The 17,013-nt window shown below is 39.5% G+C and overlaps 1 protein-coding gene across 7 annotated transcripts in view; it reads right to left on the bottom strand.

Moving 5' to 3' along the window:
* Positions 1 to 17,013, bottom strand: part of MYO16 (myosin XVI) — a 607,668-nt gene that overhangs the window by 330,754 nt on the left and 259,901 nt on the right. For all 7 annotated transcript variants that reach the window (XM_073349543.1, XM_073349573.1, XM_073349563.1 and 4 more), the window contains one exon: positions 12,022 to 12,147. In XM_073349543.1, coding sequence (XP_073205644.1) covers positions 12,022 to 12,147 — 126 coding nt within the window. The remainder of the gene's footprint in view (positions 1 to 12,021; positions 12,148 to 17,013) is intronic.

The raw sequence follows: 17,013 nt of genomic DNA, 5'->3' as shown, positions 1-17,013 counted from the left end.
CAGGAGCACCTCGGACACGATGAGGATGGTTTTCAGGCCTATTGCACCATCTGCTGCCACAAGGCAATGAGTTGCTGCTGCTGTGTAGCAATGCAGTACCATGTCTGCCAGCACCCAGGAGACATACGGTGACAGTGAGCTGAGCGGGCTCCATGCTTGCCGTGGTATGGCATCTGCACAGGTAACTCAGGAAAAAAGGCATGAAACGATTGTCTGCCATTGCTTTCACAGAGGGAGGACCTGATGACATGTACCCAGAACCACTCGCGACAATGTTTTTTGCCCCATCAGGCATTGGGATCTCAACCCAGAATTCCAATGGGCAGCAGAGACTGCGGGAACTGTGGGATAGCTACCCACAGTACAACACTCCGGAAGTCGACGCTAGCCTCGGTACTGTGGAAACACTCCGCCGAGTTAATGCACTTAATGCACTTAGAGCATTTTGTGTGGGGACACACACAATCAACTATATAAAAACGATTTCTAAAAAAACGACTTCTATAAATTCGACCTAATTTCGTAGTGTAGACATACCCTAAGTAGTACACAGGATCTTAAGTCTCTCTGGGTATGTCTGCACCGCTGATGGCAGCAAACAACCCAGCATGGGTAGACAGCTCAGGCTCTCAAGGCCACTCAACCTCCTGGATCTGAGCTCGGGTGGCTAGCCTGCATCTCTGCCACAGCAGCAATGTCCACACTGTTACTTTTAGCATGCTAGCTTGAGCACCGCTAGCAGGAGTCTTGTCTACCTGGGCTGGGAGGCTCACTCCCAGCTTTGGTGTATACACATCCTCTGCAGCTGCTGATGCAGGGTAAGATACTAGCACTGGCTGAGGCCTTTATTCCTCACAGTGTTCCCTTAATGACGCTCCCAAGCTTCAGTGTTACTCTCACCCAGTCTTTTTTCCTCCTTCCCCCTTTGGGACACACTTGTTAAAGCTGTAAATTCAGAAAGTTGCAGATTTTATGCAAATGATAAAATGTCCTAGCTTGCATATTCAATGGCTATGCATTACCTAATTTACATATGTTCCCAAGTATCAAATCCTTCCATTCCTCAATCCTGCTCCCTGTCCAAATCCATATATTCTCCCTGTCAAACCCAACATTTCCCCCTATCCCTCTCCTTCTGGCTTCAAGTTTCTTCCAAGTTCCTTTGAGTTCTTGAATACCTATTGTGCTATACAATGCTAGGTACTCTGAAAACTCAGGTTCTAGGTGTCTCAAAGTGGGCACCCAAAATTAGTGAACATTTTGACCTTAATTGTTCTGTGCTTCAGATCCCCATGTGCAAAATGGGGATATCACCACCCCTTCAGCTCACGGGATTTTGTGAAAATAAATTCATTAAAGTCTGTGAAGTACTCAGATACTATAGTAGTGAGCTCCATAGAAAAGCCCATGGGGAAAAAAGGGTCACTGGAGCAGGGTTGAATAGCATGCAGTAAATTAAACATGGGGCTGCCCATTGAACAGGAAGAAGAAAACAAAATATTGAATAGCTACTTATTAAGTGAGCACCATCTATTCTGTGCTCTGAATGAAACTGGGTGTCCTGTGGGAAAAATAGTATGTGATCATGTAATTAAAGACAATCATAATACATAGTCCAAAGAGATTGGATTAAGCACAGGCCATCTTAATTCTGACATATCCGAAATTTTGATTTCATAATGTTCTTTAACTTTGTGTGTGCGTGCAATTAATATCTATGTTGAAGTGAGAGTTATTAATTAAGCATATCAAGGACAGCTTACTTATATTGATCACTGAGGTGCTGTGATGGTCAAACAGCAATATATAATGCAGCCTGTGTGTTTGTTAGCTTAATGTCACACAAATTAACATATTTGGTTGAAAGCCTTAAATTATTTCTTAAAAAACTGTGCCTGCACATAGTCTGAATTTAATGCACAGAAGTGTATGTCTGGTTCAATGTCACTTGTATTGTGTTAAAAAAACCCTCTGCCTGTCTTAGCATTATATGTTTACAATTAGCATTTGAAAGATGTATTGAAATCTTCTGAAAAAATAGTAAAAAGGAAAGAGAGAGAGAGAGAGAGAAAACACAGAAACCCAACAGTGGTTCTCTGGCTTGGAGGAAACCAATAGAATATAATCTGAAGGGAAATGCTGACACTGTATCTGAGGATCATCATGTTTGCTGAAAAGAAAAGACCTAAGGGAAAAGGGTGATTTATACCTGGATAAAATATTCTCTAGATTTCCTGACCATAAATGAAAGATTCCAACTTCTTGACAAGGAAAATATATATTCTCTGAGTAACTATACTCTATTCAGTTTGAAATACTGAACAATTCCTACTCCTTCGGGTTCAATTCAGTGAAAAATATCTTGGAATGTGTTTGCAGAAGCTCTGAAATTGAATTTTGGGGAAACTCTGCTTTGATATGCAAGCTAGTGGCAGTGTGAAACGGAGTATATTTTCCCCTCTTTTCTTCTTTTTTTAACTGTCAGGTCTGTTGTTACAATGTTGAAATATGATCATATAATGATCTATGTACATTTATTTCAATATGAAGGTTAGCACGGAGTTAAAGCAAATACAATGAAACCACAGTTCACAGTGGAGTAGGATGATAAGTCAGTATTCATACCAAAAGTAAACATGAACAGGTAGTACAGCAATCTGTACTATCAGAAGTCAGCGAAAGGGATACATTCCCTGTTGTGGCCTAAAAGAAATGTTGAATTTGACAGGACTAAGCGTCAGTTCAATTTACGCTATTAGGCTAATTAATGGAAATTAATCAAAAAGATATTTAGGTGCAAATATACAGGAATCAATATTTAACCCAGGGAAATGTGCATAGTGAATGCACAAAGGGGGGGGGGGAAGTATTTAAAGGATTGATAGCTCAGTGGTTTGAGCATTGGCCTGCTAAACCCAGGGTTGTGAGTTCAATCCTTGAGGGGGCCATTTAGGGATCTGGGGCAAAAACTTGTGGATTGGTCCTGCTTTAAGCAGGGGGTTGGACTAGATGACCTCCTGAGGTCTCTTCCAACCCTGATATTCTATGATTGCTATTTCATGGGTAAACTTTTGAAAAAGATACATATAGTACAAAATTAGGAATTCCCTAAAAAAGGGGAACTAGACAAGTTAGCTTGCCATACTAAGTTTTCAAGCTTTATTTCTGATAAAACACATTTGCAAATGCACTTTGTGATGGTGTTCTCAGTAGAGTATAGAGAACTTCTATTTAACAATTGCATTATTCTAATTTAACATCATAGAAGTGTTGCCAACTCTCACAGCTTTATTACGAGTTTCTGATATTTAGTGAATTACTTAAAAAGCCTCAGCTCCGGGACTTTCATGATTATGTGAGACTCTCAGCTTGCATTTTCAAAAATAAGTATCTTTCCAGCCCTGATGGTTGCAGGGAAAAGCTTTAAAATATGAACCCTAGAGGTTCAGAAGCAAGAGGTCAAATAAATAGAAAGTTCAGTAAAAAAGAACTCCATATTTAATTTATTTATTAAATCTCATGACTTTTTTTAAGGGCCTTACTCATAATTCTTGAATGTGTGGGATTAGCAATACTGCAGTAACTGGAGTCCGTTGCAATTTGCAACATCCTGATCTGTCCAAGACAGCAGATGACTTTTATTCCTATATAAAAGTGATAACAGCGCCACACATACTGTATATACACCCACTGACAGACTGACGTACCCAAGTGGTTACCCTTCTCTCTTGTTTTTTAATATTTGGAGAAGCACTGTGTTAATCCATTTTATATAGTATGTTTAGCAGTGACTATAATATGTTTGACACTATTTTTCTGTAAGAACACCAGACATTCTTCAGGTATGTATGAAGTTATCAGTGTCTGATATTTCTTCTCCGGAAGTTATATGCAACAAACATGTTTGGTTTTGCTAATAGTGATACTAAGTAAAGCTATTAACTCCTGCTTCATGAAGCGTGCATATACTATTTTATCATTTGCTTTACTTCTAAGCAAGGTGAATAAAAGTTCTCTGAGCCATGGATTCTAAGCCACATGCAACAGGTGGGCACATTAGATCTGCTGGCATGCATTACACCATACTCTCACTGTTCCTGTATCTTGATTGAAACTTGGTGACCAAAAATAGCGTCTGCTGACAGCTTTCACTGTAAACTGTTTGAGGGTGGTTTCATGAAATATTGCCAACAATCTGGCTTGTTAGGATTTTGGTACCACTGTATGGAAATGCCACAGTATACAGTAACTCGTTACTGTGCATTCACCTTTTGGAGTTTAATAGTATTTAAATTTTAATTTGTTCTATACATTCATAGAACCCTTAAATATACACAGAAAAGACAATAGCAACAGAAGGTCTAATTCAGACTCTGATGACATTTCTTTTGCAGTAACAGGAAGCTCATGCAAGATAGAGAATCTGAGATTATAGATCAGCTTGGAAAGCTGTATACCTTTAATGCAGCTGGATTAGTACTTTGCTTCCATGTTTTTCATATGGTTTAGTTCTGATGTTATAATGTTTAGTTCTGATGTTATAACGATAAGATATTAGCTTCAAAACCTCTTTTTCTAATCTAGCAGCATTCATCCATTTTCAGCTCAAGATTTTTAATGAGGTTCATGGTCTTTTTAATCTTTAATCACTGTAAATTCACATATAGAAGCTCATGCAATTTGCTCATTCCAAATTTTAAACCACATGATGCTTTCTTTTCTTTTCTTTTCTTTTCTTTTCTTTTCTTTTCTTTTCTTTTCTTTTCAAGTATGGTTAACTAGCACAGTCTCTATCTTATTAAGGCTGTAGAAGTAACAGAGATTGCTTCTTCACTCCCATCTGGCATGTTATATGAGATTCCTAAACATAAGACTTTGTTTAAAAAAAGACAGGTTTCAGAGTAGCAGCCATGTTAGTCTATATCCGCAAAAAGAAAAGGAGTACTTGTGGCACCTTAGAGACTAACACATTTATTTGCGCATAAGCTTTCGTGAGCTACAGCTCACTTCATCGGATGCATTCAGTGGAAAATACAGTGGGGAGATTTATATACACAGAGAACATGAAACAATGGGTGTTACCATACACACTGTAACCAGAGTTCTATTACCAGCAGGAGAGCGGGGGGTGGGGGACGATGACTTATCACTACAAAAGGTCCCCCCCCCCACTCTCCTGCTGGTAATAGCTCACCTTAAATGATCACTCTGGTTACAGTGTGTATGGTAACACCCATTGTTTCATGTTCTCTATGTATATAAATCTCCCTGCTGTATTTTCAGATAATCAGAAAATATCATATTGCCTCTATATGAATCCATGGTATGCCCACATCGTGAATACTGCATGCAGATGCAGTTGCCCCATCTCAAAAAAGATATATTGGAATTAGAAAAGCTATAGAAAAGGGCAACAAAAATTATTAGGGATATGGAACAGTTTCCATATGAGAAGAGATTAATAAGACTGGGATTTTTCAGCTTGGAAAATAGACGACTAAGCGGGGACATGATAGAGGTTTATAAAATCATGGCTGCTGTGGAGAAGGTAAATAAGGAAGTGTTATTTACTCCTTCTCATAACACAAGAACTAGTGGGTCACCAAATGAAATTAATAGGCAGCAGGTTTAAAACAAACAAAAGGAACTATTTCTTCACATAACGCACAGTCAACCTGTGAAATTTTTTGCCAGAGGATGTTGTGAAGGCCAAGATTATAACAGGGTTTTAAAAAGGACTAGATAAATTCAAGAGGATAGGTCTATCAAACGCTATTAGTCAGGATGGGTCTAGCCTCTGTTTCCCAGAAGCTGGAAATGGGCAACAGGGGATGGTTCACTTGATTACTTGCTCTGTTCCTTCCCTCCTAGCACTGGCCATTGTCAGAAGACAGGATACTGGGCTAGCTGGACCTTTCGTCTAATCCAGTATGGCCATTCTTATGATCTTAGATGAAATTCAGTGTCAATTAAAAATTACAGTGTAATTAAAAAATTACATAACAGCATACAGCACAAGAAACAATTTGAACTGCTGTATGGATTCTAAGCAGAAATGGGCAATAAGCTTATATCAAACCCAGAACTTTCTTGAACTGAGCCTGGTTTGTAAGTTCCATTCATGTTATAAACTCAAGAAGAGGAAGTTTACACAGTATAGAAAATTGTGAAAGGTTCTGGAAAATCCTTCCAGGCAGCTGGCCTCCTTCTACGGTCCCAAATGATCTCTTCCCACCAAAAGCCAACCTCACACACAACTTATAAAAAGCCTCATGTCTCCTTTATTTGCCAACACTGGAGGGCTCTATAGCCTCCTGTACCCTCTTCCACTGCCTCATAAGCTCAGTAGCCCTGTGTTAATGGGCACTGAACTGACTGGCAATTCATCTATCTTCTGTCTTTGGGAGAGAAGTGTGTCAAGCAGAGCCACTTCCCCATATAACAAGGCTCTTTTGGAGGGCCAGGAAGCTGGCTGACCTACTCCCACACAACAGGGAAATGGAAACCCTCTTTTCCTCCCTGCACTTACTCTGCGCTAAGTGCATGGCCAAGCTAGCATAGCAGTTGCTTGGTGGCTAGCAGTTCTCTTAATCATTTTGCCTGGCATCTTCAAAGATAGAACATGGGACAGAAGCTAGGTGGCACTCCATAAAAGGGAGAGAATTAATAGACCAGGAGGCAGCAGAGGGGTGAAGGGGTGAAGATCATTTCACTTTTCTGAAGAAGGCAACAATACATAGCAGTCCAGGGGCCTGGTCAGGAGTAATAGAAGAGGTGAAATGTTCCCTTGGAAGTTTTAGCATTTGAAATCTTAACTGTTATGTAAGCCTGCAGGGGCTGGTTTACTGCCAGTGTCTCTCGAACCATCCTACAGAGTTCAGTTCACAAACACCACAGTGGAGAAAACTGCAGCATTTCCATACAGAGCTCTAGTCCTGAATTATTCAATTCTATCTTGCCAGGAAAAAAATATCTAGGTCATTGTGGGCAGCATAATAAAGATGTAATAAAGATTAGAGCACAGTGGTCCAAAAAGTTAATTGAGCCATAGAAAATGTTTCAGGATATATTCAAATGTAATATCAATGGACAGTGTTTCCTAATTTTGAATATGCAATTAAATTTAGGTCACTGTATCTAAAACAAAAACAGAATAGGTGTAGAAAAGATTATATAGAGATAGAAAAAAGTAATGAATGAGAGAATAGAGCCCTCCAAGTTACCTTAATCCATAATGCAGGGTGAAAATGAAATGAAAAATCTAGATATTTAAAAATACAAAATATTTTAAAATAAAATGTTCAGTTAACTCATGGAACTCATTGCTGCAGCACATTATGGAGTTAAACAGCTAGTAGCATTCAAAGAAATAGATATAGTTTTATGAATAAGAATAGCATTTGTAAACACAACAGCGAGGACAGAATTTGACAGGCTGTCAATCACTGTGACTCAAGGCATAATATTACGATTGGATGGGGTGATGGTAGGGTACTGTAAAAGTGATGTTTTGTGAATGTTTAAGGTTTCTTCTGAAGCATCCATTATTGGCCATTATCAAAGACAGGATACGGAACTAGAACGCCCATCTGTCCATTCTGATATGTTCTCAGAAAGCACAATGGAAAGAAGCCCTCAAGAAGAATTTCCAAGGTAACAGGTCTATGTTAGTTTAATACAGGTAAAATTCAGATTGATTATGCAAATATTTTTCAAAAGATGACAGAATGAAACACAGAACATTATGGACTTCTACGTGCACATTCAAGGATTAACTATGTATGTTATGACTACACTACCATATTTCAAGGTTTTTGTTTTTCCCATGTCTAAATTGAACTGTCTCATCCATTTAGATTCTAGGCTGCTATAAAATTAGTTTATCACCCCCTGGATTGACATTGCTATTCTCATTGTAAACACAAATGGTAATAAACATGTATCAAGCCAGAACCAAATGTGTTTGTGTACAGATCATAAAAGAGCAGTATGCTGCTCACACACAGAGATTTATCACTCACGAGTTTTCTAAGTGAGACTTTTAAACAAAACCAACCGCTAACATGTATTACAGAGCCCATTCCAAGAGAGTGGAGTTGTAAAGAGTACATTATAACATTTACTCAGCTCATTCCAGGAAATGCCATTAATACATTTTATTGCTAATCATAAACTAATTTCCCTTCAAAATTATTTGCAGTTGAGGCACATTAATCATGGAAGGTATTTTAACTGGGGTTGTCCTTAAACTGAAATATTTCTCAAAATGTTATCAATACTCATAAAGCATCACATTACATAGACAAAACCCCACATTTATAATAAAGCACTCAGTACTGATCTCTAAATATCAGATGCATATAAATTCATACTGAGGGTAAAAGTTGTTTCAAAATATCATTATAAGAATGATTTTTTAAAAACAAACCAACCCTGATTGCTTATCCATTGGGTGAAATATTTTCCTCCACATCTAATGAGACTTTCTTGACAAAGCAATTTAAAGATGATTTGCTTGTAACCTCTTATGAACAGAACCCACACTGGGCCATTGTTATCTGTTAAGTCAAAATGGTAAATTATCCATAGTGTTAATAAGATAATATATTCAAAGTTGTTTTGTTCATTAACTATGCATGGGAGGAGTGAATGTGCTTTATTTGTTAACAGCAGTGAGTGTCAGTGCAATATTCCTCATTTGTTGTTCATAGATATATGGGGACAGGGACCATTTTTTGTCATGTGTTCATACAGTACTTAGTATAATGGAGTCTCTCACCCCAAGTGAGACTCCTGGGTATTACCACAAAAAATAAAATAAAATAATAATAATAATAATTAATAATTCCTTTGGAGTTATATGTGAGAGGATTGGAGGCCTTGCAAAATGCTAGAGCTGCAAATTGTGTGTTCTTAAAGTCAGATAATTTATTCTCCAGTTTAAGAAATTCTGGAAAACCATTATGTTTGCATTTCTTTTCTTTCCAATGTCTGTAAATTAAATTACTCTGAGCTGTATCTGAGCACATGTTTAGAACTAAATGCTTTCCAGTGTACACAGCCCAAACAAATGGGCTGTGAGCTGCAGTGGCCTATACAGGATAGAATTCTCCACCTCAGGCTATGGGAAGGAAGTGGAGCTGGGCTCTGAATGAAGCCCACCTCCTTCCTCAGACTTCAGAGCCTGAGCTCCAGCCAGAACCTGAATGTCTACACAGCTGTTTCTAGCACTGTAGAGTGAGCCCTGCAAGCCCAAGTCTGTAGACCCGGTCTCTAAGACTTGCCATCATGGGTTTTAGAATGTAGTGTAGATGTACCCAGGAGCAGTAGCCATCATAGCTGCTGTGCAATGCCCTCAATACCCTGTGCAATGCTGCTGTGTATGCCACCGCATAGATCCAAAGGACATGCCCACCAAACTCATCTACAGGGAGCCTCTGCAGAGCACGGCTTTGTAGAGAACATGTGGGTTTCCAACAACTAGCTCCACTCCTTCTCCCTGTAGCAGATTCCCACCATTTCCAGTATGGTGATGGCTTTCAGTGATCCTCACTTGGACTGCAGGGTTCGTTCTTTAGAATGTTCTCATTGTTTTTTCTGCACAATATCCATTAATCCTCCCCCACACACACACACACCACACACATACACCCCAGGCAAATTAAGGCATCAGAAAACAGAAAACAATATAAAATAAGATAAATCAACACTAGCACACACAGTTATCACACAAAATCCTCATTCATGCCCCTTTTACAAACAAATACTTATTCAGCTGAAAGATGGCTTATTTTGGGAGAGGAAATTTGGCTATGAATTTACCCTTTCAAAAATATTCAAATATAGTGCAACCTTATGCACATAAATCCCAATGATCTTAGAACCTAGGTATTGGAAAAAATATCCAACTACTAATACTTATGGTCACAGAGTTACAAGTATGATATATCTCAGAAGTAAAGGTTAATATTTTAAATTGAAGAATTAATTAGTCTCAAGTTCATTATTTTACCTGACTACTAATTTGCTTCTTGCCACGAAGGACATTATATGTTTGAACAAAGAAGGAAAAGGAGATGTTAGAAGCCATTTACATCTTGAAAAGGAGAACACAAACAGTAAAGGGACAGGTTTCAGAGTAACAGCCGTGTTAGTCTGTATTCGCAAAAAGAAAAGGAGTACATGCACTGTAAGTTAATAAGGAACAAAACTCTAATCAATGTGTAATTCGGAGTAACAAATCTTCTCTCTGAATGTTTCTGGAAACCTGAAGATAGATTATATAGCAAGTGGGGGCATTAATGTAGGTACACAATTTGTCAGATCAACTCTGTTATATATTTGTGACAAGTACTTGAATTGCATTTACAAAAATATTTCTGTCTTTATAATTTTTTGGAACTGGCTAGGTGCTTAAAATGCAATCTGAAAATCTAGTACTGAATGTGAAGAATACGGAAACAGAAAGGGCTTTTTTAAATGAAATAGGCATCATATTCTTTCAGGCTACCTTGTCTAGCTTTCCTAGCCTAGAAACCAGAAGAATGTTTTTTTAAATAAATTGAACCCATTGTAAACAGTTTTATGCCCTAAAGAGACAACTGTCCTCCTTTCATATCTCAGCATGTACATCAGATCACTCATAAGTTTAGCTGTGTAAGTACATATAAATAACTGACATATCCATAACACTGAAACAGAAAAAAAGAGTTTACTGCTTCTATCAAAGACTGGATAGAGGTTGAACTATACTTGATGCACTGAATTATCTCCATTGACTTTTAGTAATACAATACTCATAGTTTCTTTTCTTAGCTTTTATATAGTGCTTTATATTTTCAGTGTCTTGTACACATATTTCTTTATCAAGCCTCACAATATTACTATGAGACATGTAAGTAGCATTATCTCCATTTTACAGGTTGGGTCGCCAAGGAAACAAGTTTCAGAAGTGTCCACGAATTTCAAGTGCCCGAACTGAGAGACACCTAGGTGTCCAAAGGTTGAGCTTCTAATACTAGTTGATACTTTTGAAAATTTGGACCTAAATATCTTTGCTGATAGACACACAATGAGTCAATGTCAGAACCAGGATTAGAATTAAGAAGTTTCTGACTCCCAGTAGGCCACATGGATTTTTATTGATAGTTTTGAATAAACTTTATAAAAATAACAATCAGAAATGTAAACACGTCTAACTCCTGCATTATGTATGTAAGTGCATGGCTCTCTCCAACCCAAAGTGCTGGAACTGGGCATTAGAAATGGGATAAAATATAGAAAAGAAATCTGGTTTTGCAGCTACATTTCAAACCATATTCTGTCTGGCCATTCCTCCCCACCTTCCCGCTTTCCACCCACACCCATCCCACCCTCACCCCCACCCCAGACACAGCTGCTGCCAAGATTCCTCCCAGCAGAAGCAGAATAATCCGAACGGGGGTAGGTGTACAGTAGTGGACCAGGAGGATTTATACTATAAGACACTTCCCATGAGTCCTAAATCCAGCCCAGAACACCTTTCCACATTTCAATGAATAGAGGGCTCACTGAATGTCAATTTCGGAGGCTTTGAGGAAGCCAGGCTTGGAATGCATCAATTGTGTTGCTAGTCCTCTCGTGGATGCTCCTTTGCTATGTAGCTTTGCCTCGACTAAACTCTAGTCCATGGCACCAAAGTATGATATATGCAACAAAATATAAAGCACAAATGTTTGTTCTGGCTTCCCCCCATAAAATAATTTCAATTTCAATGTAATTTTTGCTGATTTTTTTTTTTTTTTTACTGAGGACAGCAAGTTGTTTTTTAATGACCTGTATCAGGTTAATAGTGTTATGCTATTTATTTTCAAGTGATGCCTGGATTATTATATATTTTTCTTATTTTATACTCTATTTATCTAACCAAAACTATGTTCTTCTTTACTACATTAAAATATTCCCATTTTAAAATGCTCACTACTGAAAAAGGAGGCTACAACATACACTGAAAAGACATGCAGGAGAAAAATCAAACTTTACCTGTCCATATTTTGCAGCTAAATGCAGAGGGGTCCAGTACTGATTATCCACAACATTGACATCAGCACCATGATCCAGTATCAGAGATGCCACATCCTTGTATCCATTTGCACAGGCTATGTGCAGCTGTGAATAATACATAAGCAGTGTATTATTTTAAAGACTTTCTCAAGACATATGTGATTAGCAGGCATTTTAACTTCCCAAAGGTTTAACTTGTCAGGGGGAGGAAATACTCTTCTTTCAAAAAAGGGCAAATTATGAAAATAAGAAATGAAAAACCAGCATTTGAGAACAATATTCCAAACATTGCAGAAAACCAGTTTGATCAGAGGTTTTCAGTGTTTAGAAATTAAAGCAGGAAATATCAGAACAAAGGAGAATTCCAACCAATCATCATCAAGTGTCGCATTAATGATCTAGTCTGAGCCAGACTCTGCTCTTATCATTTATAATTTTCATCCTTTCTTTTCTGTTTACTTCATGTTTCCTATCCTTGCCCTCAATCCTAGGCATCAGCACAGGTTCCATGAGCCCAGGCAAATTCATACCTTCTAACAGAGTTCGGTCCATGGCCTAATTTACTTTTGTCAGAGTTTTAAAATCTCAGTTGGGAGATGATGATGCTTTACTGCTCCCAATTTAATTTATTAACACACAATAACACTAAGCTCACTGGCTTTGCAGAGGTTATGCAGGGGAAATCATAGTCACAGAAAAAGCCTCTATGATTTTACTCCACTGTATTTTTTTTTCTTTTTCTGGTCTCACCTCCCTGCATGTTTCAATGTTTAAAAGATTAGAATTGGGACTCTTGACCAGCCAGCTCCAAGATATATTAAAGAATAAAAATTATAACTGAGCTGAGAGATGGAGATGCTAGTGAAACCACTGTCATCTTGAGCAGCAAGGAGAGTATGGGATGAAGTGTTAAAGAATGGGGGAGAAAGGGAAAGACGAAGCTCAGAAAATAGCCTTACTTGTTAAAGGTTAATTTTGGAAACTAGAAGTTAAATTGTACAATTTTTTATTTCAATGCCTGGCTCCTGCGTGTGTTCTGCATTTATATCTCTACATTATTTTCATTGCAGATGGAGGACGGTAATTAAAACAAATACAATATAAAATCAGACAAGACAAGTATATACGGACACACAAAAGCTAACCAACATGAAAGAGGCTGTAGGATAATGAAAATACTAGAAACTAAATGGATGAATAGACAAAAGTACAATGGAAGATACTGTATCAGGGAAAATCTGCCATTAGGGATTCCTCCTGGAAACTCAGTTTTTATGCATGGAGAATAAGAACATGTATTTTCATGAGGGATGTACTTCAAATGTCCCAAACGATTCAGGTTAGGAAATGGTGCAGATTACAGATCTGTGGTATTTGTTCTCACTCTGATATTTTCTATGGGTCCAAGCATCCACCTCTGATTCCATAAGCAAATGTCAGAGAAACCATGGGGCTGTATCCTGGAGTTGTGGGAGCGGAGCAGTACAAAATAGCTGTCCTTCCCACAGCCACAAGGAATCACTTCTGCCAGACCTCCATGTAACCAGGATTCCAAAAGATTCTGAGTAAACTAAGGAGTAGACTAAGGAGAGAAGAGGAGAAACTACTGTATGTGGCCTTGTCCTCTACCGAGGCAATAGATATTCAACTGATATCTTTTCCTGAGTTATTTCTGCCTGAAGCAGCATTAAATGATGCAGGTAGGGAAGGGGGCTGCACTCAGGATTGGAAGGGCTGCCTATTGGCAAAAAGGCTCCTGCAGTTACCCTGTGCTAGGGACGGGTGGGCCCAGAGTAGCTGCACAGAGGGGCCAACACTTAGCAGGGCTGGGACTGGATGCTCTCTTTCCCACTTATTTTTTCTTCAGCTATGTCTATAATTTATATAGATAGTTTCCATTGAGACTATCATAGATATAGAACTATATCAGAGCTTGTCGGTGGAAAGGGTCTCCCATCAAAACACACAGTTTTGTCAAAACAGAGGGCTTTATGGTGGGAAAATGCCAATTCCAATGAAAAGTTTTGATTTCCCTAGGGGAAATATGAACATAAAAATTAAGTTTTGTTTTGACTTAAAATGTGGTTTTGACCTTTTGGTTAAAACAAAACAAAATCATACTGTATGTCAAAATGTCAGTTAGGAATGAAAACTGTCATTCTGAATTGGCTTAAAACTTCACTAGGGAAAACCAACACTTTTTGACTGAAACATTTTAAACAAAAATTTTTCATTTTGCCAACCAACATACTTTTTCTCTACGTACATGCACACACATATCTATATTCCTACACATGTATATCTAGGTGGCTTGAGTCACTCCATGAGAGCCCTACCAGTGCAGGCTGCCAGAGAGGTGCCAAATCAGGAAGTAAAATATTTGGATAATGAATGTGCAGAACTACACATTGTTTCCTAGTGTACTGCAATTTGCCTAGAACTCATAGTGCCTTTTTCCAGACTTGTAGTTTTCACATTGCTGCTGAGAAGTGTGGACTGAATATTTAAAAGAAAGTTATATCACTCCTGGGATGCTATTATTCTAGGCTGCTCTGATAAATTGGCCATGGTTTTGATGCAGCCTGTCATCCTGGTGATAGGTTTATCTCTTTGGTACGCCTAACTGTTATGGAATAGGGAATTTATTTGTGCCCATCTTCTAACTATGATTGACATTACAACTCCAGGCATGAAAACCATTCAATGAACATAAAATGTATTCAGTTGCTTATATGCAGAAAAAAAGTGAGAGCACGGGAAACAACAGCATGACAAAAAAAAAAAAAAAAAAACACTTGCTGCAATCTTATTAATTCACATCCTGTAAAAGCTTTTTAGTTTTCCCTTGCATTTCAAAACAGTTACTTCTCAGCCATGAGCTACAGAGACTCTGGATGATATCACCATGAAACAGGCTTCCTTTTGCGAGCCAGCAATGGGATTTTTGCTCGTGTCTCTGTATAGATAGGTTTATCAGGTATAGCAAGAAGCCCATTACCAGAATTTTTTGACACAGACTGGCTGACTCCATATTAATGAACAGGGAGGAAATCAGTCTAACACAGTCTGTCGCTGAAACGTGCCTTTTGGATATTTTATCTCCCAGATCACAAAACAAAGGCTTTGCATAACATAATCTGCAACAAAAGAAAAATAGTCCACTCTGTATTTATTTGCTGTCAGACAACAAATGCAGTTCAGAAATCAAAGTCCAAATAAACGACATTCAAACACAAATATCCCTGTGATGGGGCGGCTGCCCGGCACTGAGATGTAAAGAATTAAAGCCACTCTGGGGATGCTGCACGGGAGGCAGCCAATAAGGAAAAGGCTTGTAGTGCCATCCAATTAGGGGAAGGTTTGTTGGAGGAGCCAATCAGGTTGGCCCATATAAGAAGGGGCTGCTGAGCAAAGCAGAGGCAGTCACTCCCTGTAGTTTGAGGGAGGATGACTGGCTGATTAGAGAGGTGGAGCACCATAGACAAAGCAGTGCTGGGCAGGGTCAGCAGAGTAGGAGCAAGCTCCAGTATGACAGCTGCCAAACTGAGACCCTGATATAAGAGCAGAGGAGAAGCGCTGAGGAAGTGGCCCAGAGAAGGAGATGGTGGAGTTGGAGGAGGGGGCAGCACATGGCTGCCAGCTATAGGATCCCTGGGTTGGAGCCTGGAGTAGTGGGCGGGCCCGGACTCTCCACCCACACATGCACCCTTACCTGCACTGGCCACTGAGGGAAGTGGCCAGTGCATGGTCTGCAGTCTGCCACTGAGATGAGTGGCTAGAACTGGGATTGCCACTGAGGCAAGTGGTTGGACTGAGGACTGTCAGTCCCCCGGAATGGGTGGGAAAGAACAGAGTGGGGCACAGCCAGAGGGCTGTGTCCAGAAGAGGACAACGTGGTCCGGGGAGCGATGCAGGTCCTTGATGCGGAGACAGGAGTGATGACCGGTGAGACACCAACTGAGGAGGATGCATTGGCAACCCTGAGCTAATTCCCAGGACAGCCAGCAGGAGGCACTGTCGTGGTGAGTCAAACACTCACAGTCCCCTTTTGCCAAGTTTCAAGAGCTAGCCAGATTCCAGTGTTTGTGCAACAAACTAAAAGATGGATTATGTAAACCTTCTTTTTATAGTGCATATTTGTTCTTAATAATAAAATGGAGGTTAGTTACTGTAACTGGAGATACTTCAAGATATGTGGTACCTATCTGTATTCCACACATGGATATGCATGCATGCCATGCACCAAAATCCAGAAGTTCTTTAAAGTAGTGTCTGACCCACATATGCACAGTAGCTTCTCTTGTGTTCCTGACTGGGGGTCTAATAGGTGGTGTGGGTTGACACCTCTCCAGTTCCCCTCCTTACCGCAATCCTACAGGATCTGGAACAGAAGGGATGAAGGGTGGGTAGTGGAATACAGATAAGGACCACACATCTTGAAGACCCTCCAGTTCCAGTGTGTAACTTCCATTTCTTCTTTGAGTGTTGGTCCCTACGTGTATTCCACAAGTGGGTGACCAGCTGGCAGTGTTCAGAGTGCAGGAGGATGTGAGGAAGTCAGTAGCAGAGATTCTTGTAGTACGGCCACTCCTTTGGCCTCACCTGTGGCTGCAGATTGAGTGAGAGAGTAGTGTAATGCAAAGGTGTGGACAGAACTTCAAGTTGCCACTCTGCAGATGTCCTGTAGCGGAACATCCAATAAGGATGCCATGGAGGCCACTTGTGCTTGTGTGGAGTGAGCTGTGATACCCCCAAAAGGGGGAAGGTGTGCTATTTTGTAGCATTTTAATATGCTGCCAGGTGTACTTGCAGTGAACTAAGGGCCTCTTCAAGGAGAGAAGATAGTCTAGAATGATCAGGATGCCAACTGTATGAGGCGGATACTGATGGTATTGTGCCCAGGCCATGAAGCACTGCCATTTGGCCCAGTAGCAGGATCTAGTGGAATCCTTTTGACTTTGGCTGAAAATT

The sequence above is a fragment of the Lepidochelys kempii genome, chromosome 1 (genome assembly GCF_965140265.1).
Source record: "Lepidochelys kempii isolate rLepKem1 chromosome 1, rLepKem1.hap2, whole genome shotgun sequence".
In the NCBI taxonomy this organism is placed as follows: Eukaryota; Metazoa; Chordata; order Testudines; family Cheloniidae; genus Lepidochelys; species Lepidochelys kempii.
The sequence above is the reverse complement of the archived record's forward strand: the minus strand, read 5'-3'. Positions and strand labels throughout refer to the sequence as shown.